Consider the following 23,415-nt stretch of genomic DNA (forward strand, 5'->3'; position numbering starts at 1 on the left):
TGATTTCAATTGACAATGTGCAACATTCTCACTGCACCTAACACCATTACTGAACTTTAGACATACGAGTTACCACACCCAGTCTCAGGGAGGGTTACCTCTGGAAATTCCCTTGGTATCTACTGAGTTAGGTAAATCAGCTTTAAGTTGTCTTGCACCTTATTTGTGGAACAATCTTTTTTTTTTAAATCTTACATTTGATGTTTTGGTATCTCTAGGGCAATTCAGAAAGCTGATTGAGGACCTTATTACTGATGAAAGTGTTTGATTTTTATGACCGTGTTTTTCTTTCTGCTTGCAATTTGCAGTTATATTTTTGACGCGTGTATTTTCTGTAATTTATGTAATTCAGGGCTCATGGGTAAAAGAGACCTTGGTCTCAGTATGACTCCCTGATAAAATAAAGGTTAAATTAAATAAATAAATACATCTTGTTTACTCTCTGTGGAGGGAATGGCTGCTGAGGGGTTTTCTGGTTTCATTGTGAGACAGAGGGGGTTACTGGGACGGAACAAATGAGAATAACGCCACAGAGCATTGCTGTACACACACTGGGCATTCTTCTACAGGGGCTAAACAGATCCCACATTCTTTGCCTCCTTCCACTGTGTCAAAATGATTATTTATCAGGAGTTTCGGTGAGGAAGTGGTGTTTATGCATTCCTAGTTGGACACACATTAGGGAAGGGATGTAGTCATGGCGGGTTTGCACTTCTCCTTATTCTTCTTCTTTCAACATATTTTACCATGTCCAAAGAAAGTCAATCTGTACTGAAACAGATTTTATCTGAGACTGATTTTATCTCTAATCCACTCCCTCATTTTTTTCACTCTCTTTTTCTCTGTCCCCCTCTTTTGTTATTTCTGTCCCTCCCCCTCTCTTTACTCTTCTCTCTCACATACACACTTTCTTCTCCTCCCTCTGTAATGGGTATCTGTGTAGCAAAACATTTGCTATCAGATAATAGGGCAGTATAAACAGGTAGATGTTGTGCTTGATGCCTGTAATCTGTGTCTGATTGTGTTAAGAAATCAAAGGGCCACTTCCCTCAAGCCCTGACATGTTGACATTTCCGTATCCAGGCTACACCTTCACTGTAGCAATAGAAACAGAAGTTGAAGGAAAGTAAGGTGAGGGTGCAGCCTTTTCTGACATCACACAATTACATCATCACACATGAGATGTTTTTGTCCTATTCATGTCCCTAAATGTTCAGGAAAAACAAGTTGTAAGACATTCTGTGTGTTCTCCCCCCCTCTCTCTTTTTCTCTCTTCCTCTTTTTTTCTCACTCTGTCATATCCTCTGCTCACTGGCAGTCCGTTTTTTGATATCCGAGTGAGATTGTGAGCTCCTCTTCCATTCTTTATCTATAACTCTCCTCTCTTGTTGGTTTGCTGTTCTGGCGGTGGTGACCCCTGTGTTAGACCATGGGAGATCCTATAGCTTTCTCCGTCCTAAACAAGAGACTGAGACCACGGTTCACTGCCATGGAACGCCTCTGCTACTCCCTGGACACACTGGAAGATGGACCACAGCGGCCTGGCACGGTCAGGGATGGTTCAACCACACGGTCTACAATAGTGAGGGATGTATCACAAATTCAAGAAGACACAAGCTCGACCACGACCAAACCAGAGCAGGAGGATGTGGTAACAGAAGGGTTGATTTCCCTGACTGAAGAGGGGGACATCGGTCCTGAACCGTTGACCACGTCTATGATCAATGATTGTTCAATGCTGTTTCTGACAATAGAAGATGCTGGTCCTGATGGGTCTGGTGAGCTGACTGTGGTCAGGGACAGTTTGACCGTAGCGAATGACGGTCCAGATGGTTTGACCGTGGTCATTGAGGGAGATGGAGACGGTTCTGATGCGGTCAGTGAAGATAGGAGCACTTCCAGACAGAGCTACATAGACGGAATGTTACCGGACCTCATCAGGAGTGGACGACCGCTCAACAGACGCAGAACACTAGGACCAGTCTCAGACACGGTGAGAGAGAGAGAGAGAGAGTGAGCAAGAGAACAAAAAGGAGAGATTATGTTTGTGTGTGCTGCGGGGCCAGAAATGTGCATTCAATGTCATTTGATGCAGTAAATGTTATGGTATTAAAATATCTTGCACCAGAACATATCTTGCACTAGAATACAAGTCACCTCGTTCAGTACTAGCGTGCAATACTGTGTGATACGGTGCTATATGATGCTATCAGCTCATGGAGACAGGTTTGATTCGTGGCTGTGTATGGTTGCTAAAGGAGATATGTGGGAATATTGTTGTCTCTCTTTGAGCCCTTATCGAATCAAAATCAAATCAAATCAAAATATATTAGTCACATGCGCCGAATACAACAGGTGTAGTGAAATGCTTACTTACAAGCCCTTAACCAACAATGCAGTTTTAAGAAAAATACCCCCCAAAAATAAGACTAGCAGTAAAATAACAATAGCGAGGCTATATACAGGTTGTACCGGTACATAGTCAATATGCAGGGGCACTGGTTAGTCGAGGTAATATGTACATGTAGGTAGAGTTATTAAAGTGACTATGCATAGATAACAGAGAGTAGCAGCAGCGTAAAAGAGGGAGGGGGGGGCAATGCAAACAGTCTGGGTAGCTATTTGATTAGATGTTCAGGAGTCTTATGGCTTGGGAGTAGAAGCTGTTTAGAAGCCTCTTGGACCTAGACTTGGCGCTCCAGTTCCGCTTGCCATGTGGTAGGGAACGGTCTATGACTAGGGTGGCTGGAGTCTTTGACAATATTCAGGGCCCTCCTCTGACACCGCCTGGTATAGAGGTCCTGAATGGCAGGTAGCTTGGCCCCAGTAATGTACTAGGCCGTATGCACTACCATCTGTCGTGCCTTGCAGTCGGAGGCCGAGCAGTTACCATACCAGGCAGTGATGCAACCCGTCAGGAGTGAGGGGCCTGGTGTGTGTGCATGCATATATACAGTACCAATCAAAAGTTTGGACACATCTACTCATTCAAGAGGTTTTAAAAAAAAAAAAAATTTACATTGTAGAATAATAGTGAAGACATCAAAACTATGAAAAAGACATGGAATCATGGAGTAACCAAAAAAGTGTTAAACAAATCACACTCTTGGCATTCTCTCAACCAGCTTCATGAGGAATGCTTTTCCAACAGTCTTGAAGGAGTTCCCACATATGCTGAGCACCTGCTGGCTGCTTTTCCTTCACTCTGCGGTCCAAATCATCCCAAACCATCTTAATTTGGTTGAGGTCGGGTGATTGTGGAGGCCAGGTCATCTGATGCAGCACTCCATCACCCTCCTTCTTGGTCAAATAGCCCTTACACAGCCTGGAGGTGTGTTGGGTCATTGTCCTGCTGAAAAACAAATGATAGTCCCACTAAGCACAAACCAGATGGGATGGTGTATCCATGCAGAATCCTTTGGTAACCATGCTGGTTAATTGTGCCTTGAATTCTAAATAAATCACAGACAGTGTCATCAGCAAAACACACCCACACCATAACACCTCCTCCTCCATGCTTCACGGTGGGAACCACACATGCGGAGATAATCCGTTCATTTACTCTGAGTCTCACAAAGACATGACGGTTGGAACCAAAAATCTCAAATTTGGACTCATCAGACCAAAGGACAGATTTCCACCAGTCTAATGTCCATTGCTTGTGTTTCTTGGCCCAATCAAGTTTATTCTTCTTATTGGTGTCCTTCAGTAGTGGTTTCTTTGCAGCAATCCGGCCATGTTGGCCTGATTCACGCAGTCTCCTCTGAACAGTTGATGTTGAGATATGTCTGTTACTTAAACTCTGTGAAGCATTTATTTGGGCTGCAATTTCTGAGGCTGGAAACTCTAATGAACTGCAGCAGAGATAACTCTGGGTCTTCCTTTCCTGTGGCGGTTCTTATGAGAGCCAGTTTCATCATAGCGCTTGATGGTTCTTGCGACTGCACTTGAAGAAACTTTCCAAGTTTTCCGCATTGACTGACCTTCATGTCTTGAAGTAATGATATACTGTCATTTCTCTTTGCTTATTTGAGCTGTTCTTGCCGTAATATGGCCTTAATCTTATAAGGCTATCTTCTGTATATCACCCCTACCTTGTCACAACACAACTGATTGGCTCAAACGCATTAAGAAGGAAAGAAATTCCACAAATGAACTTTTAACAAGGCAGACCTGTTAATTGAAATGCATTCCAAGTGGCAACCTCATGAAGCTGGTTGAGAGAATGCCAAGAGTGTGCAAAGCTGTCATCAAGGCAAAGGGTGGCTACTTTGGAATCTCAAATATAAAATATATTTTGATTTGTTTAACACTTTTTTGGTTACTACATGATTCCATATGTGTTATTTCATAGTTTTGATGTCTTTACTATTATTATACAATGTAGAAAATAGTACAAATGAAGAAAAACCCTGGAAGGAGTGTGTCCAACTTTTGACTGGTACTGTATGTGTCTATGCAAATGTGTGTGTGTGTGTGTGTGTGTGTGTGTGTGTGTGTGTGTGTGTGTGTGTGTGTGTGTGTGTGTGTGTGTGTGTGTGTGTGTGTGTGATGAGCTGTTATATGCGTATCCAGTACAACAGGATTTCTCAATCTCTGATATTTCACTCAGGAATCTGGATTAGCAGGGTTTCTTTTTACCACTGTGTCCAAGTTTTTTTAAGAGAAAGGTTGTGTACATGTGCATGTGTGTGTCTATGTGCATATGTGCGAGTGGCTCGGGAGGTGGTTTGTGTCTATGTCTGTGTGTTTGCATGTAACACTGTGTCTGTGTATGTCTAGTTGAAGTGAAAAGGGAAATTCTTGTAGGAAGTTGATTAACGTGCTTCTTTACAAATGTGCTTGTGTGTGTTTAGTTGAAGGAGGTGCGTCGGGAGGTAGAGCTATCTCGAAGGCGCAGTCTGAAGCTGAAGGCTCAGGTGGACAAACTACAGGAGAACAGAGAGGGACTGGGATGGAGTCAACACAGAGCGAAGGTAACGCGCACACACACGCGCACACACATTTCAAATACAGCCAAGCATTCAGAGCATTCAAGCAGAACCAGATATTTCAAAGGTCATTTCAAAGGTCATACAATCATTGAAACAGAAACAAAAACAGTGTTATATATAGAGGTTGAATAACAACAAGACGCACACAACAATGGGGCTTGAATGGCTTATGCTGATAACTGTATGGGAAAGGAGTATGTCTTACTGCACACAAGGAATGAATCATTTTGGTTTCTGTGGAGCACATCACCTTTAGAAATCTGTGTGTATGTTGAACTTTCTTCCCCTCTTTCAATCAAATTTCAATCAAATGTATTGTATCACAAAGTGGTGTACAGAAACCCAGCTTAAAACCCCAAACGGCAAGCAATGCAGGTGTAGAAGCATGGTGGCTAGGAAAAACTCCCTAGAAAGGCCAGAACCTGGGAAGAAACCTAGAGAGGAACCAGGCTATGAGGGGTGGCCAGTCCTCTTCTGGCTGTGCCAGGTGGAGATTATAACAGAACATGCCCAAGATGTTCAAATGTTCATAGATGACCAGCAGGGTCAAATAATAATAATCACAGTGGTTGTATAGAGTGCAACAGGTCAGCACCTCAGGAGTAAATGTCAGCTTTTCATAGCTGATCATTCAGAGTATCTCTATCGCTCCTGCTGTCTCTAGAGAGTTGAAAACAGCAGGTCTGGGACAGGTAGCACGTCCGGTGAACAGGTCAGGATTCCATAGCAGCAGGCAGAATAGTTGAAACTGGAGCAGCAGCACGACCAGGTGGACTTGGGACAGCAAGGAGTCATCAGGCCAGGTAGTCCTGAGGCATGGTCCTAGGGCTCAGGTCCTCCGAGAGAGAGAAAGAAAGAAAAAAAGAAAGAAAAAGAGAGAGAGAATTAGAGAGAGCATACTTAAATTCACACAGGACTCCGGATAAGACAGGAGAAATACTCCAGATATAACAGACTGACCCTAGCCCCCCGACATAAACTATTGCAGCATAAATACTGGAGGCTGAGACAAGAGGGGTCGGTAGACACTGTGGCCCCGTCCGACGATACCCCTGGACAGGGCCAAGCAGGCAGGATATAACCCCACCCACTTTGCCAAAGCACAGCCCCCACACCACTAGAGGGATATCTCCAACCACCAACTTACCATCCTGAGACAAGGCCGAACATAGACATTTACATTTACATTTAAGTCATTTAGCAGACGCTCTTATCCAGAGCGACTTACAATAGCCATGGCCAGTTGAGAACAAGTTCTCATTTACAACATTTACAACTGTGACCTGGCCAAGATAAAGCAAAGCAGTGCGACAATAAACAACAACACAGAGTTACACATGGGATAAACAAAAATACAGTCAATAACACAATAGAAAAATCTATATACAATGTGTGCAAATGGACCACCCTTATCTTACCTCATTTGCACACACTGTATATAGACTTTTTCTACTCTATTATTGACCCTATGTTTGTTTATTCCATGTGTAGCTCTGTGTTGTTGTATGTGTCGAACTGCTTTGCTTTATTCTTGGCCAGGTCGCAGTTGTAAATGAGAACTTGTTCTCAACTAGCCTAGCTGGTTAAATAAAGGTAAAAAAATAAAAATAATGATTAAAAAAAAAACATCACCAAGAGGTAAAATAGATAGTGAAAACAATAGTGGTCATAAAATCATTTATAGCACGGCTTTTGATGATCCTTGGTTGGGGTCTGAGCAGATTATTTGTTGCGATTGAAAAGTAATAAAATAGTGGTCCGATAGTCCAGGATTATGAGGAAAAACATTAAGATCTACCACATTTATTCCACAGGACAAAACTAGGTCCAGAGTATGACTGTGGCAGTGAGTAGGTCCAGAAGCATGTTGGTGATAGCTCTGAAAGCCTTTTGGAGTGGGTCTGTGGACTTTTCCATGTGAATATTAAAGTCACCAAAAATGTGAATATTATCTGCCATGACTACAAGGTCCGATAGGAATTCAGGGAACTCAGTGAGGAACGCTGTATATGGCCCAGGAGGCCTGTAAACAGTAGCTATAAAAAGTGATTGAGAAGGCTGCATAGATTTCATGACTAGTGTCACGTTCCTGACCTGTTTTCCTTTTTTCTTGTATTTATTTAGTTGGTCAAGGCGTGAGTTGGGTGGGTTGGTCTATGTGTGTTTTTCTATGTTGGGGTTTTAGATCCCAACATAGCTGTAGATCGTTTGTCCCTGATTGAGAATCATACTAAGGCAGCCGGGGTTTCACGTGTGTTTTGTGGGTGGTTGTATCGCGTGTCTGCATTCGTGCCACACGGGACTGTTTGTCGGTTGTTTTATGTTATTTTTGGTTCGTGTTCAGTTTCGATTCATTAAATAATCATGGACACAAATCACTCCGCGTATTGGTCTGATCCTTCTCGCCTCTCCTCCTCGTCCGAGGAGGAGGATTACGACGACCGTTACAGAACCACCCACCAATCTAGGACCAAGCGGAGTGGAGAAGGGAGGCGACAGCAGTGGGAAAAAACCCAGGACTCCTGGACTTGGGAGGAGATCCTGGACGGCAAAGGACCCTGGGCTCAGCCAGGGGAATATCGCCGTCCCAAGGCGGAGCTGGAGGCAGCGAAGGCAGAGAGGCGCTGGTATGAGGAGGCAGCGCGGCGACGCGGTTGGGAGCCCGAGAGTCAGACCCAAAAATTTCTTGGGGGAGGGCACACGAGGAGTGTGGCAAAGCCGGGTAGGATACCTGAGCCAACTCCCCGTGCTTACCGTGGAGTGAGAGGGCGTCGTACTGGTCAGACACCGTGTTATGCGGTTAAGCGCACGGTGTCCCCAGTACGCGTGCTTAGCCCAGTGCGGGCTATTCCACCTCGCCGCACTGGTAGGGCTAAGTTGGGCATCGAGCCGGATGTCATGAAGCCGGCCCAACGCATCTGGCCTCCAGTGCGTCTCCTTGGGCCGGCATACATGGCACCAGCCTTACGAATGGTGTCCCCGGTTCGCCAGCATAGCCCAGTGCGGGCTATTCCACCTCGCCGCACTGGCAGGGCTACGGGGACCATTCAACCTGGTAAGGTTGGGCAGGCTCGGTGCTCAAGAGCGCGTGTCCTCCCTCACGGTCCGGTATACCCGGTGCCACCTCCACGTACCAGTCCACCGGTGGCAGCCCCCCGCACCAGGCTGTCTCTCCGGGTTCTCTCTCCAGCTGCTCCCACCTGTCCAGCGCTGTCAGAGCTTTCCTCCTCTCCAGCGCAGCCAGTGCCTATACCACGCACCAGGTCTACAGTGCGTCTCAGCCGGCCAAAGTCTGCCGTCTGCCCAGCGGCGCCTGAACTGCCTGCCTGCCCAGCGCTGTTTGAGCTGCCTGCCTGCCCAGCGCTGTTTGAGCTGCCTGCCTCCCCAGCGCTGTTTGAACTGCCTGCCTTCCCAGCGCTGTATGAACTGTCTGCCTGCCCAGCGCTGTCCGTCGGTACTGAGCCTTCAGAGCCGTCCAGCCAGGACCAGCCAGAGCCGTCCAGCCAGGACCAGCCAGAGCCGTCCAGCCAGGACCAGCCAGAGCCGTCCAGCCAGGACCTGCCAGAGCCGTCCAGCCAGGACCTGCCAGAGCCGTCCAGCCAGGACCTGCCAGAGCCAGTCAGCCAGGACCTGCCAGAGCCAGTCAGCCAGGACCTGCCAGAGCCAGTCAGCCAGGAGCTGCCAGAGCCGTCCAGCCAGGACCTGCCAGAGCCAGTCAGCCAGGACCTGCCAGAGCCAGTCAGCCAGGAGCTGCCAGAGCCGTCCAGCCAGGACCTGCCAGTCCCAGTCAGCCAGGACCTGCCAGAGCCAGTCAGCCAGGACCTGCCAGAGCCGTCCAGCCAGGAGCTGCCAGAGCCGTCCAGCCAGGATCCGCCAGAGCCGTCCAGCCAGGATCCGCCAGAGCCGTCCAGCCAGGATCCGCCAGAGCCGTCCAGCCAGGATCCGCCAGAGCCAGCCAGCCAGGATCCGCCAGAGCCAGCCAGCCAGGATCCGCCCCTCAGTCCGGTGCTGCCCCTCAGTCCGGTGCTGCCCCTCAGTCCGGTGCTGCCCCTCAGTCCGGAGCTGCCCCTCAGTCCGGTGCTGCCTTTTAGTAGAGTGGGTTTGACATGGAGGGTGGCCATTGGGAGGAGACCACGGAAGCGGGGTTTGACTATGGTGGGTTGGGGACCACGACCAGCGCCAGAGCCGCCACCGTGGACAGACGCCCACCCAGACCCTCCCCTAGAGTTTATGCGGGTGCGCCCGGAGTTCGCACCTTAAGGGGGGGGTTATGTCACGTTCCTGACCTGTTTTCCTTTTTTCTTGTATTTATTTAGTTGGTCAGGGCGTGAGTTGGGTGGGTTGGTCTATGTGTGTTTTTCTATGTTGGGGTTTTGTGTTCGGCCTGGTATGATTCTCAATCAGAGGCAGCTGTAGATCGTTTGTCCCTGATTGAGAATCATACTAAGGCAGCCGGGGTTTCACGTGTGTTTTGTGGGTGGTTGTATCGCGTGTCTGCATTCGTGCCACACGGGACTGTTTGTCGGTTGTTTTATGTTATTTTTGGTTCGTGTTCAGTTTCGATTCATTAAATAATCATGGACACAAATCACTCCGCGTATTGGTCTGATCCTTCTCGCCTCTCCTCCTCGTCCGAGGAGGAGGATTACGACGACCGTTACAACTAGAAGCTCAAAAGACGAAAACGTTGTTTTTTTAAATGGAAATGGAAATTTGTTATCGTAAATGTTAGCAACACCTCCGCCTTTGTGGGATGCGCGGGGGATATGGTCTCTAGTGTAACCAGGAGGAGAGGCCTCATTTAACACAGTTCATTCGTCAGGCTTACGCCATGTTTCAGTCAGGCCAATCACATCAAGATTATGATCAGTGATTAGTTAATTGACTGTAACTGCCTTGGAAGTGAGGGATCTAACATTAAGTAGCCCTATTTTGAGATGTGAGATATCACAATCTCTTTCAATAATGGCAGGAATGGAGGAGGTCTTTATTCCAGTGAGATTGCTAAAGCGAACACCGCCATGTTTAGTTTTGCCCAATCTAGATCGAGGCAGAGACACAGTCTCAAAGGGGATAGCTGAGCTGACTACACTGACTGTGCTAGTGGCAGATTCCACTAAGCTGGCAGGCTGGCAAACAGCCTGCTGCCTGGCCTGCACCCTATCTCATTGTGAAGCTAGGACAGTTAGAGCACTGTCTATTTTCGTAGATAAGATGAGAGCACCCCTCCAGCTAGGATGGAGTCCGTCACTCCTCAACAGGCCAGGCTTGGTCCTGTTTGTGGGTGAGTCCCAGAAAGAGGGCCAATTATCTACAAATTCTATCTTTTGGGAGGGGCAGAAAACAGTTTTCAACCAGCGATTGAGTTGTGAGACTGCTGTAGAGCTCGTCACTCCCCCTAACTGGGAGGGGCCAGAGACAATTACTCAATGCCGACACATCTTTCTAGCTGACACCTCTCTCTCTCCCCCCTCTCTCTACCCCCCACCCCTCCCTTGCTACCCCTATCTCTCTCTGCAGGTTACAGAGGAGGTTCACTCCATTCTGAGGTTGTTGCTTCCTTTGACAGAGTCCAGCCCAGTAGAACCCTCTGGTCAGGACAACAGTCTGGATACAGCACTGGTTCTGCTGCGGAACGTAGCACACAAACTAGCATTGAACCACACAGCACAGGTGAGTCTTAACTAGCACTGAGCCACACAGCACAGGGTGAGTCTAAACTAGCTCACAAGTCTCAGCCACACAGTACAGGTGAGCTCAGACTATATTTTGAGGAGTTGCTACCCGATTGTCAAAACAATAACATTTATTTAAGTTTTTGGGTTCCAAAATATTTCCTCCGATTTGTTTTTAGTGAATTATGACACAGTCTTGTGCTCATCATACCTCTCAGGGGAGTTTAAATCGCATCAGAATATATTAGCAAACAATTTAGGCAGAAGAACCATCGATACCAAGAAACCAGTGGTGGCTGCTCAGAGGAAGGGGAGGACCGTCCTTCTCAGTGAATTTCATAAAAATGGTAAAACATTTAAAAGGTTATCCTTTTTAGATAAAGCTATATTAAATATGTTCACGTCACCAAATAATTGATAAAAACACACTGTTTTGCAATGAAGGTCTACAGTAGCCTCAACAGCACTCTGTAGGGTAGCACCATGGTGTAGCCGGAGGAGAGCTAGCTCCTCCTCTGGGTACATTGACTTCAATACAAAACCAATGAAGGCTCGTGGCTCTTACCCTCTTCTATAGACTTACACAGTAATCAAATCAAATCAAATAATCACAGTAATTGTCGAGGGTGCAACAAGTCAGCACCTCAGGAGTAAATGTCAGTTGGCTTTTCATAGCCGCTCATTAAGAGTATCTCTATCGCTCCTGCTGTCTCTAGAGAGTTGAAAACAGCAGGTCTGGGACAGGTAGCACGTCCGGTAAACAGGTCAGGGTTCCATAGCCGCAGGCAGAACAGTTGAAACTGGAGCAGCAGCACGGCCAGGTGGACTGGGGACAGCAAGGAGTCATCATGCCAGGTAGTCCTGAGGCATGGTCCTAGGACTCAGGTCCTCCGAGAGAGAGAAAGAAAGAGAGAATTAGAGAGAGCATACTTAAATTCACACAGGACACCGGATAAGACAAGAGAAGTACTCCAGATATAACAGACTGACCCTAGCCCCCCGACACATAAACTACTGCAGCATAAATACTGGAGGCTGAGACAGGAGGGGTCAGGAGGCACTGTGACCCCATCCGACTATACCCCCGGACAGGGCCAAACAGGCAGGATATAACCCCACCCACTTTGCCAAAGCACAGCCCCCACACCACAAGAGGGATATCTAATTATTACATCTTCCAGAGTATGTCCTCCAACCTATCAAATAACATTTTATTTGGAATACAACCTTACATTGAAATGCTTACTTACAAGCACTTAACCAACAACGCAGTTTTAAGAAAATACCTAAAAACAAAAAGTATGAGAGCTCTTGCAGCATGGACTGACATGTTGTCCACCCAATCGAAGGATCAGAGAATAGACTGTAGTACTGAAAGCATAAGCTACAGCTAGCTAGGACAGCATTGCATAAAATGTGGTGAGTAGTTAACTCAAAGAGATAGAAACACAATAGTTGAACAGTTTTTAACAAATTAATTTCTTAAAAATAAAGGAGAAGTAAGAGAGAGAGTCATTTTGTTTCAGTTTTACAAATGCAGCTTGCTAGTTAAGCCTATGTTCTTAACTAGCTGGCTATGACTAGCCAACACATCACTGGAACTCTTCCAAGTCAAAGTAAACTTCTGGTTTTATTAATTTATGGCCACCGGGGCTTGTTATGACAAATAATGTTCCCCAGCCAAATAGTATCCCCCTCTGATTTACAATGGGATTCGATAAACTATTACCGTCCGTTGCTATATCAACAGAGTGATGACCTAATGATTAGACGTTTGGAGATCATTACAGCCTAAAATACATTATTTTCATCATCGCTATGCAAACAAGGCTGATTTCCGCAACAATTTCGCTGTTTAAACAAGTTATGTTTAGCCAATAAATGTAAAACTTAATTTGGGTACCTTCCTAACATAATAACACGAAATCCATGTCTTAAACATTGCTAAATTTCGGAAATGGCAAAGAAAACGTGTAATCTGCTTGACACATTAAAGTTATTTACCTTACAGATCAGGAAAGCAGCTCATTTCCACTCCATTCATATGCAAATCAGATTGATTCATACACTGGCTTGTCTGGCTGTCATGTTTTTATTTGAACCTTCCCTTATCTACACTGAAATAATATAATTTCAGTAATCCTCTATTATGATAAAAAAATATATATATATCTCGCGTAGCTCATTAGTACACCCTTGTGGTTGAATATATATGTCTCTATTGTAGGTCCTAAGATACAACAATGAATAATGTGGAACAAATAAATACCATCAAAGGATACCTCACAACTTACAATAATGAACACCTTGTGAAACAGCTGTGAAAACCAACCTGGCATTATTTAAGATTTTAATACATAAACTTACATAGTTTTTGGTACAGTTGTGTCATTAATTTATTTTCACAGATTTGTTGTGCACTCACATGGCAATCATAGACTAAAATACTGAATTCTGGTGTGTGGAATGTAGAGGTGTGGGTGGGAGTTTCTGCCTGTCACTGGTTTTCAACAGGCAGCCAGTCTCAGAAGGGGAACTTGAAGAGGGAGACTACAAAGTCCAGACACTGCTGCTCTCTTTGTTCTGAGTGCTTGCAGTGCTCTTGTTTTTTCTGTGTTTCTCACATATTATGTGTCCGGTATGATAGAGCAAGAAAACCTTCTTAGCAGATAATGACAACAACAGTAGCTGTAGATGATGTAATAAAAAAGGACACTTACCGATCATGTGCCATGGTGAAAAAACTTTGATGGGCTTCAACTCCGGCGCCACAGTCTTCGCCCTCTCAATCTTCTGGCAGGCTAGACAGGGTACTGACCTTTAAGCAAAAAAGTGACAAATTGAAACATTGTGTGCTCTCTGATATGACATTCATTGAAATCATAATAATATCTGATATGATAGAATGTGATTGATAAACAAAAGGTTATTTCACTTGCCCAGCTGTCCACCTCATTGACAATTCCCCGTCAGAAGATGCGTAGGTTGATTTTGGCAATCATGCGCTTCACTCTGAAATGGCCACCACGCATCTCGGTCAGCACAGCCAGAGTAGCCTCCTTCTCATTAAAAAATCTCCCTCCCGTGTGGCTGGCCATCCTTCCCCCGTAGGTAGATATGATTGCCTAACAAGTTTGAAGAGAAGAGTTGTTGAAATACTCAAGTCTAAGTACATTTGCACTGCTGTCTTTCTCTCTCTGTCCTCCACTCTCTTCCCACCTCTCTCTCCCTCCCTCTCTCACTTTCATCCTTTCTCTCCCTCTTTCACCCGCCCCCCCACTGTCTGTCTAGCGAAGATACCTAGTTAAGGGCATTTGGAATTACCATAATTGCTTATTTACACCTATTCATTTGATTGATCAGGTTTAACTTATAGCTAGACACCTCAATATGACAGACATATAACTATATCAGTGGAGGCTGCTGAGGGGAGGACGGCTCATAATCATGGCTGGAATGGAGTCAATTGAATGGTATCAACCACATGGAAACCACATGTTTGATACCATTCCATATACTCCATTTCAGACATTATTATGAGCCATCCTCCCCTCAGCAGCCTCCACTGAACTATATGTATAGCTAGCAACTAGTTAACGTTAGATGGAATATGGTTGTCCATACGAAATCCGTCCAGTTATCTAATAGAAGTTAACTGCTTAATGTTACCCTGAACTGTGAATTTCTCTGCATGTTGCGCCTCTTGTCGAGATCAGTGCTGTCTTCATAGTACTTTGCCTGGTTGGAAAGATAAAATAAAATGGATGCCATTGAAGTGCAACTACATACAAACAAAAAGCTGCAATAACAGTTACAGTAGCTTGCTAGCTAGCTAGCTAATGTTAGCTAAATAAAACTGTCTGGCTAGCTAGCTGGCTACTGTAGCTGGCTAGCTGACTAGGCAGGCTGGGGTATATAAGTACAGTAGCTAGCAACGTCAATCTAAAAATAGATTAAAATATTTATTCCTATATAACAATATTTACTTATATAAAGACAAATACATGGTAAACAAAGTGTTTTCTTTCCAGTCGTTTCGGTCCTCTGAAGCAGCAGGTAGTCAGCAGGTTGTCACTGTCAAAAACACCATCCTTGGAGAACTATTCTGAGCTAATAATTTTGTTTGGACTGAGCGAGCGTTTATGCAGTGAAATAGAACTAGAACTGCCCGGATCCTCCTTCCTTCGAGACCACTACGAGGTAAAATAGAGCCAAGCAACCAGCATAGCAGTGGACACTTGGTTCATTACGTAATCCGGTCAAAATGTTTCAAGTTTTAGTAACAGCCCTAGCAACAGAAGCTTGAACTTATCGAATTCTATTGTGACGCAGAAGGGGACACAGTTTGGTCGGGGGACACTATTTGGCATGACGGTGTTACTGCTAAACTGCTTACTGACTATAGACTGTAATGTTACTACATGATTGTAGTGGGTTTATTAACACGTTAGTTATATTAGCTATGTTGACTATGATGTTATTTTAGCTAATATGGTAACGACGATGTAGGCTGTGTGTAGCGGTTATGATATGATTTGGCTTGGAAAGTTTTTTTGCCTGGTCACATAGAGCTGATGTGTTGTCCATTGAAGTCCACAAATGAAGGGAAAAGGTGAGAGGAGTAGAGCTCATAGATACGAGAAGGAATACAATGGAGCTCCTACGAAAGTGAGCTGTGTTTACGTGTGATCAGGGGTGTATTCATTTCTCCGATTCTGTTGAAAAACGTTTCTTAAACAAAAGCAAACAGAATGAAACAGGGATAAACATAGCTGCATCTGCACTCGTTTGCAACTGTTGGAACAATGATTACACCCTAGATAGATGCAGGCAAGAGTGTGCAAGGTGATCCTGAATGTGTCACTGCCTGTCCATGTGTCACTTCAAATGTTTCTCTCGACCTGTGTGTATCTACGTTGTAAACTTTTATTCATAGGCTAGGTTGTAGCAACCTCATGATGGGCATAGGGAACATTTGAGTATCATGTAGTAGCCTAAACCTATCAATGTTATATTGAACTGGGTGAATGGAATATGAATGACAGTCATCCAATATGCTGTAATAGAAATAAGGCCATGCTCAAGAAATGAATTAATTGTCCTCCATCGTCTTAAAAGGCACCGACTTCCACTGCAAGAAACACAATTTTATCTCAATGACCGTATGAATGTCAATTATACAAACTTCCTTTCTTTCCCGACCACTCTTTCCTTTTGGTTTACCAAGGATGCCAAGTCCGGGGGTCGTAGAGAAAATGATGTGGATGACAGTGCTGTTCTACAACAGGCACTACGGGACAGAGACGATGCCATGGAGAAGTGAGTATTCACATACACACGAATGTGCATGCATGCAGACACACATGGCTGACACACTTAACACACACGCACGCACACACCACACACCACACACCACGGCAAAGAGAGTTGTCAATACTGCTCGTCTAAAAGAGGGATCTGCATCTTTCCAGTAGAAGAATGAGACGTTGATGGGTTTTTTTTCCACTTCCTGTTGTACAGGAAGAAGGCCATGGAGGCGGAGCTTCTCCGCAGTAAGACAGAGATGATGTTACTTAACAACCAGCTGCTGGAGGCCGTGCAGAAAAGACTGGAGCTCGCTTTGGAAGTAGAGGACTGGAAGGTACTGAGAGAGAGTGGGAGGGAGGGAAAGGGAGAGGGAGGTACTGAGAGAGAGGTGGAGGGAAGGGAGAAGGAGGGCGAGAAGAAGGTACTGAGAGAGATGGAGGGAGAGAGGGAGGGAGATGGACGAGGGAAGAGGGAAAGAATGAGTGAGGAGGGGAGAAGGACGAGGGGAGGAAGGGAAGGGAGAGAGCAGAAGAGCCAGAGAGGGGATGGAGTTCTGGGTATCGTACTGTAGATAGAGTGGATATACTGTAGAGTGAAGAGGAAAGATGAGAGAGATAGTTGAAAGAAAAAGGTGAAAGAGCGCTTGAGTAATGTGAGCAGAGAGAGAATGTAGAGAGGGAGAGTAGAGAGAGAGTCACAGTCTATGGGAAGGTCACAGTCTATGGAAAAAAGGGATATGTCTGAGACATACAGTACATACAGTACGAACATGTTACTGTGGAAAACAAGCTCTGACTAATCAGGGGACAATAGCAAATTACCCATGGTTTAACACCAGTGTTGGGGAGTGGTGAACTACATTTAGTTCGACAAGTAATTTCATACCATTTTGTAATTCTAATATTAGTGTTTTCAGTAGTTAATAACTTTTTTGCCATGTAGTGGTGTAGCTAAATACGGGAACTAGACTAGACTTTTTTTTGCAAAAATAAAATAAAATATGGGTGAACGAGGCAAAAATGTCCTTTCTCTTTTGGCATCTCACTTGAAATACTTTTTGTGTGCCTATTTCTCACTTTTTGAGTTCAGTAGGCTAAATTACACATTCTGTTAACATCTGACTTCCTTCAGTGTGAAGTAATTAATGGCTAGCTTGGTAAATACTGTATATTTTCAGAGTAGCTTCCCACACACACACACACACACACACACACACACACACACACACACACACACACACACACACACACACACACACACACACACACACACACACACACACACACACACACACACACACACACACACACACACACACACACACACAATGAGGGGAGCGGCTGCGTCAACAACCCTCCGACTCTACTCCATCCCTTCTTCAGTCAGTAGTTGCACATATGTGTCAGGGCAGCAGCAACACAGGTTGCTTAGACTCTAGCTAACCACCAAATGTACTAAATTATCCACACAAGCCACTCGCCAGCCAGCCAGCCATATATCATGAGTTAGATGATTATGATTAATATTCTATTATGAAGTTATTATTTAAGAATTCAAGAGCATTGATGATAAAGCACCTGTCCCTGTGCACGGCCCTGCATGGGTATGAAATACACGTACATTATTTACACGGTATAGTGCATCCAGCCGGTACATATCACCAGCTGGTGTCCTAGCATGATACTGTAGTAATAGAGCCTGGAGACTCAGGGGCCATCTGGTGAGAGACCAGCTCCCTCTAGGGGTGCAATAGAACATGATATTATATTACCATCTTGGGGAAAGTAGACCACTGATCTAGCAACAGCCTGTCTTATTCTTTCTTATGATCATAACCACTTATGAATTAGGGGACAGAGCTGATTCTAGGTCAGAATGAACTAAAAAGACAAGTAGTCAGAATATAAACCAAGTTGTACCAAGTTGGTGTTTAAGTGGTAGAGGTTGCAGCGTTGGGCAAAAAAAGATAAACAATATAAATACAATTGCAATACTGGAATACCATGATGAGATGAATAAAAACGTCCCTTTATCAGGACGATGTCCGGTTGATCCTCCAGCAACAGCTCCAGAGACAGCAACAACAGGCAGCAGAACAAGCCCAGAGGAAGCCGTCCCGTCTGGGGCTGCTGAGGAGGACCAACAGACCCCCTCTCCAGAGGCCAGCTTCTACCCCCTTGACCTACACCACTGGACATGTTCCTGTTAGTACCCCCGTCCCTTCCCCCTCTCCCAACCCCCAATGTACCCCTGTCACCTGGAGGGACAGGCTGAAAAGGGGGAAGGCGGGTCGTCATAGTGGCCAGGATGCAGAGCAGGCATTGCAGGCATCGCGGTCGTCGAGCGGCAGCAGACTGGAGGACGGGTTTCATAACATAGACTTATAATAACACATCATACACAAAATCACATGCATTTAAGGGAGGGTTACAACTCATATCTATGTACTGTATTTACTGGTAGCTACTTTATCAATCTTTCTAACTGTGGATTCTTACTGGGAGAGATACATTGAGCTGATAGTTAGATACACAGTCACAAGCAGATTAATTCTCCAAATCTACTAGTACTGTGCACCGCTCTGATCTGTTTGGCTTTAGGAAAATATTTTTCAGAGTATTCTGTCTATTGGTGCCTGGATACTACATTTGGGTTGGAGATTTTCCCTCCAACTGTAGGCACACATTTTCTACTGTAATGACAAGCAGTCATGTTGACTGTCACACGTGTCTGATTAAAGGGGCAATCCTTAGTTGCTAGGGAAACACACATTTTTGGACTTAGAAATTAATGATATCTACCCATTGATTCTTGAAGAATATAACATATAAATGCATATAAATGCCTAATGAGCTTAATTCAACTGTCATACTCCATCAGAGCCCAAAATATAAGCTTGTTTTACTCCAATGTTTGTAAACAACATACATGTAAACAAACAGGGCCAATTGCAACCACTGATGGCCACTAGATTATCGCCAGCCGATTTCTCTCGTTAAACCATCAATACATGCTAAAATGTATGTTGCCGTAGCAAATAAGGACTGCCCCTTTAATCAGACTAAGAGATTGGAGAATTAATCTGCTTGTGACTGTGTATCTAACCAGAGGGCGACATTGAGAGGTGGCATCACAGGTTTAAAAGTGGTGTGGCACCGGTCAGGTAAAACTCTGGTTCCTATTCGTAGGCTATGATAAAATATTATTATTATAGATAGCTTCCCTTTTCATCTGTTCTATGAATAGGGCTGGGGTTTTTCTTGTCAGGACATGTGAATTGGAAACACTCCTGGCCTAAGGTGAATCAAACCCTTTCAAACTCCTACAAACCTTGTTATTGTGCATTCTGAAGCCTTTATGTACGGCAGAGTTACATTTAGCACTATACACAGTATAATTTGTAACAAGGCAGGGTTACATTTAATATTATACACAGTAGAATTTGTAACAATGTTTTTTTTTTATGTGTAAGTCATAAAACCACGAACCTTGTGTCATTGTGCTGGTCTCCATCTGGCCCACTAGAGGTTGGATCCCTGCTTCTCACCGTAGGAACTGATTGCCTGTCAAATCCATATTGTCAATCATTAAATCAACGACTTGAAACATTTTTATTGAAAATAATATTGTGATAATTATTTCATGAAGTAGATGTTATCGACTGTCACTCATTCTATTGCACTCAATTCTAACCAAACCTGCGTTATCAGTTCACATCAGTAGGTGTCACTATGCATGAAAAGACTGACGCCATGATGGCTGACTGTCTCTGTATTTGTGAAAGCTATGGTGGTGCTGGAATCCATCAATTCTCTTTTTCTGCATAAGCCATCCAACTGTTCTGTTGGACAAATGTGTTATATTGTCTCTGTAGACTGCACTGTGGCGTAATTTCTAGGGTTTGTACTTTTAAGTCAGTGAAATTTGCTCCACAAATATATTTCAATAATCACCAGCAGTGGAAATAGGATAATATGCTAACATTACTGGACTAATAAACTGTCTAGCTGACTAACAGTTTCAGTAACTTCAGTATCCCTTGGCCTTGGGTAGCAACAGCAGATCGTTTCATCTTCTTTATCCTTTGCCAAACACATTTATTCAGTTAGTTTAAATTATTAGCTGTTTTGCTGCATGATTGCATCAACCAAGCTAGCTAATCATGTTAGCTAGCTAGCTATCTAGATAGGCTACTGAAGCTAATGTTAGTAAGGAGGTGCGGGGACGACAAGTAAAACAAAAATACATATTTAATTTTTTAAGGAACCCAGTCCTGCTTTCAACTTACTCTTGAATGTTGCAATAGTAGAATGCATAAGGTGCAGTTTCAAAACTGAGTAGTGCATCATCAGTTTTCCTGTCGTCATGTCAGTCCTTGCACAAGTAAAGGCTCTGCTTGGTCAACCTGATGTCTGCAGTGGCTGTACAGCATTTACTACAATGTGGCCTCTACAGAAGTCAGAGCATTCATACTTCTTGCGCTTCGGGGAGCAGAGCAGAGCGGAGAGTAGCATACGCATCCAATACAATAGGTGGCAGCATAGACGATCAATGTACAATTCAGCAGAACATTTCTGAATATCTGTAGAAGAAGAGGATAGGGACGATACAATACAAACAACACAACATTACAAAATGGCAACATATGATAAAGAGACACGTATCGATGAAGAGGAGGAATAGTTGCTGTGTCTTATGTTGGAGCGGAGAAGGGGGAACCGCAGAGAATGCAGGAGAAGATGGTCAGTGTGACCTCAAACACCAAGAAGGGGAGTTCATCCTACTTGTGCAGAAATGACATGGCATTAATGTGGAGATGCACTTTCGGTACTTCAGGATGTCTCCTAACCGATTCGACGATCTCATTCATCGCCTTACCCCCTACATCAAACATGGGAATAGCCCTTTGGACAGCCCTGAGGAGTGAGTTTGTGTGCTTTCCTAAAGATTACCAGTGAAAAGACATCGTAAACACATTTTGGAGGGTGTGTAACTTTCCAAATTGCCTTGGTTGTATTGATGGAATGCACATCCAGGTCAAGGCACCTACTTCAGCAGGTAGTGAATATTTAAATTATAAGGGCACCCACTCCATAGTGCTTCTTGGAGTATGTGATGGCCACCATCGTTTCACCATGGTAAACGGGGGGCATACGGTCGGCAAAGCGACGGAGGAGTGTTTCAGGAGAGCACCTTTGGGTCTCGTCTCCTTGAGGGGAAGCTCGAGTTGCCACCACCTCAAGACCTGCCTGGCACGACAACCACAGTCCAGCATGTGTTTGATGGAGACGCTGTTTTCCCCCTCCATGTTAATCTCATGAGCCCCTATCCAATTATGTATAGTATATACATCAGTGGCGGTTGGTGCCATTTAAGATGAGGGAGGACAATCATTTTTTTATTAGCAGGGCCTTATTTCTATTTCAGCATATTGGATGACTGTCATTCATATTCCATTCACCCAGCTCAATGTAACATTGATAGGTTTAGGCTACTACATGATACTCAAATTTTCCCTATATCCATCATGAGGTTGCTACAACCTAGCCTATGAATGAAAGTTTACAATGTAAGTACAGGTCCCTCGGGTGTAACTGCTAAACTGCTTGCTAACTGTACATTGTACATACAGTACAGTGTACAGTTAGCAAGCAGTTTAGCAGTTACACCGGCGGGCACCAGTGGCAATAAATGAGTAAAACCAAAAGCTTTCCTTGACTTGGAAGAGTTCCAGGGTTGGATAGCCATAGCCAACTAGGTAACATAGCATCCCTCTCTGTTTTGAGCCGGGTGTTGGAGTAGGCTAAACTAACTAACTGCATTAGCTAGTAAGTGAAGGTGAAAGTATTTTTATATATATAGCTATCTATCGCTCTCTCTCGCTTCTCTTACATTTTTAAAGAAATGTATTTGTTTAAAACTGTTCAGCTATTCTGCTTCTCTCTCTTTGAGTCAACTACTCACCATATTATATGCACTGTAGTGCTAGCTAACTTCAGCTTATGCTTTCAGTACTATATTCATTCTTTGATCTGTTGATTGGGTGGACAACATGTCAGTTAGGTTGGAGTATGTTCCCCCTGAAGATTTCATAATTACTGTGTACATCTATGGAAGGGGTTGAAAACCACGAGCTTTTTAGGTTTTGTGTTGAAGTCAATGTACCCAGAGGAGCATGGAAACTAGCTGTCATCCGGCCACACCATGGTGCTACCCTACAGAGTGCTGTTGAGGCTACTGTAGACCTTCATTGCAAAACAGGATGTTTTAATCAATTATTTGACCCATTACTCAGTACTTTGTTGAACCACTTCAGGCAGCGATTACAGCCTTGATTCTTCTTGGGTATGCCGCTACAAGCTAGGCAAACCAGTATTTGGGGAGTTTCTCCCTTTCTTCTCTGCAGATCCTCTCAAGCTCTGTCAGGTTGGATGGGGAGCGTCGCTGCACAGCTATTTTCAGGTCTCTCCAGAGATGTTTGATCGGGTTCATGCCCAGGCTCTGGCTGAGCCACTCAAGGACATTCAGAGACTTGGGCCGAAGCCACTCCTGCGTTGTCTTGGCTGTGTGCTTAAGGTCATTGTCCTGTTGGAAGGTGAACCTTCAATTCAATTTTATATGTACATTCTTGCCTTGTTACAGCATCAGTAATATTGAATGCCTTTATTATGTTCAGCACCACCTCTTCCTGTATTTACCTCTTATAGTATTAAGCACCACAATTGTTTAAACTGATCTCATTAATAAATTGTCATGGCAATGAATACCGATGGCTTGTATTTGTCTTTTGACTAAATTTACAGGTACCAACCTTGATAAAACCAGAAAATGTACAACTGCCGTCAATTCTGTGCATGACGCATCATTGAGAGCTCTTTTGGCATCTTGACTGTCGGGTGGGGGATCCTTGGCCCGGCCAATTGAGTTCCATCCCGACAAGGCGGTGGACGTTGTGCTGTCCTACATCGATGCTGCCAACACCCCAGATGTCAGGTATATCCCTCCCAACTTCACAGATTCCACCACTGCATCTGGTGAACAACAGCCAGGAGAGTGGAGAAGGCAGGTGATGGGTGATGTCAACTTTCAAGATCGAGGGTGACTTGCAATGCCAGGGCATCATGGGCTGCACTGGGGACCAGGAACGAACTGAAGACATTCTTTATGTCACCTCGGGGAAGTGTGCCTTGGCAGCAGACTGTTGTCTGAAGAGGACAGCTTCAGTAAGTACTAACAAAACATTGATATGTAACCTGTTGAATGACTGTTGATTTTGTCAACATACATTTGAAGTGACATGACAAATGACATGACCAAGATTTGAGACATTTTTGCAAAACAGTTTTATTTGCAAAACGTTTTATTTCTCCAATTTGGTAATTCTACAAGTGCAAATATATGAGGTTGTGCTGCAGACTTGGCCAACTCTGTCACGCCCT

The 23,415-nt window shown here is 44.5% G+C and overlaps 1 protein-coding gene across 1 annotated transcript; it reads left to right on the forward strand.

Moving 5' to 3' along the window:
- The first annotated feature begins 1,351 nt into the window (after nt 1-1,351).
- Nucleotides 1,352-19,559, forward strand: LOC120057355. The gene is made up of 6 exons (XM_039005946.1): nt 1,352-1,993; nt 4,857-4,976; nt 10,515-10,667; nt 15,897-15,988; nt 16,190-16,310; nt 18,013-19,559. Exons 1-6 carry the CDS (start codon nt 1,430-1,432, stop codon nt 18,361-18,363), a joined length of 1,401 nt encoding a protein of 466 aa, XP_038861874.1. The 5' UTR covers nt 1,352-1,429; the 3' UTR covers nt 18,364-19,559.
- The last annotated feature ends 3,856 nt before the right edge of the window (nt 19,560-23,415 follow it).

This window comes from Salvelinus namaycush, chromosome 12 (assembly GCF_016432855.1).
Source record: "Salvelinus namaycush isolate Seneca chromosome 12, SaNama_1.0, whole genome shotgun sequence".
Taxonomy (NCBI): Eukaryota; Metazoa; Chordata; class Actinopteri; order Salmoniformes; family Salmonidae; genus Salvelinus; species Salvelinus namaycush.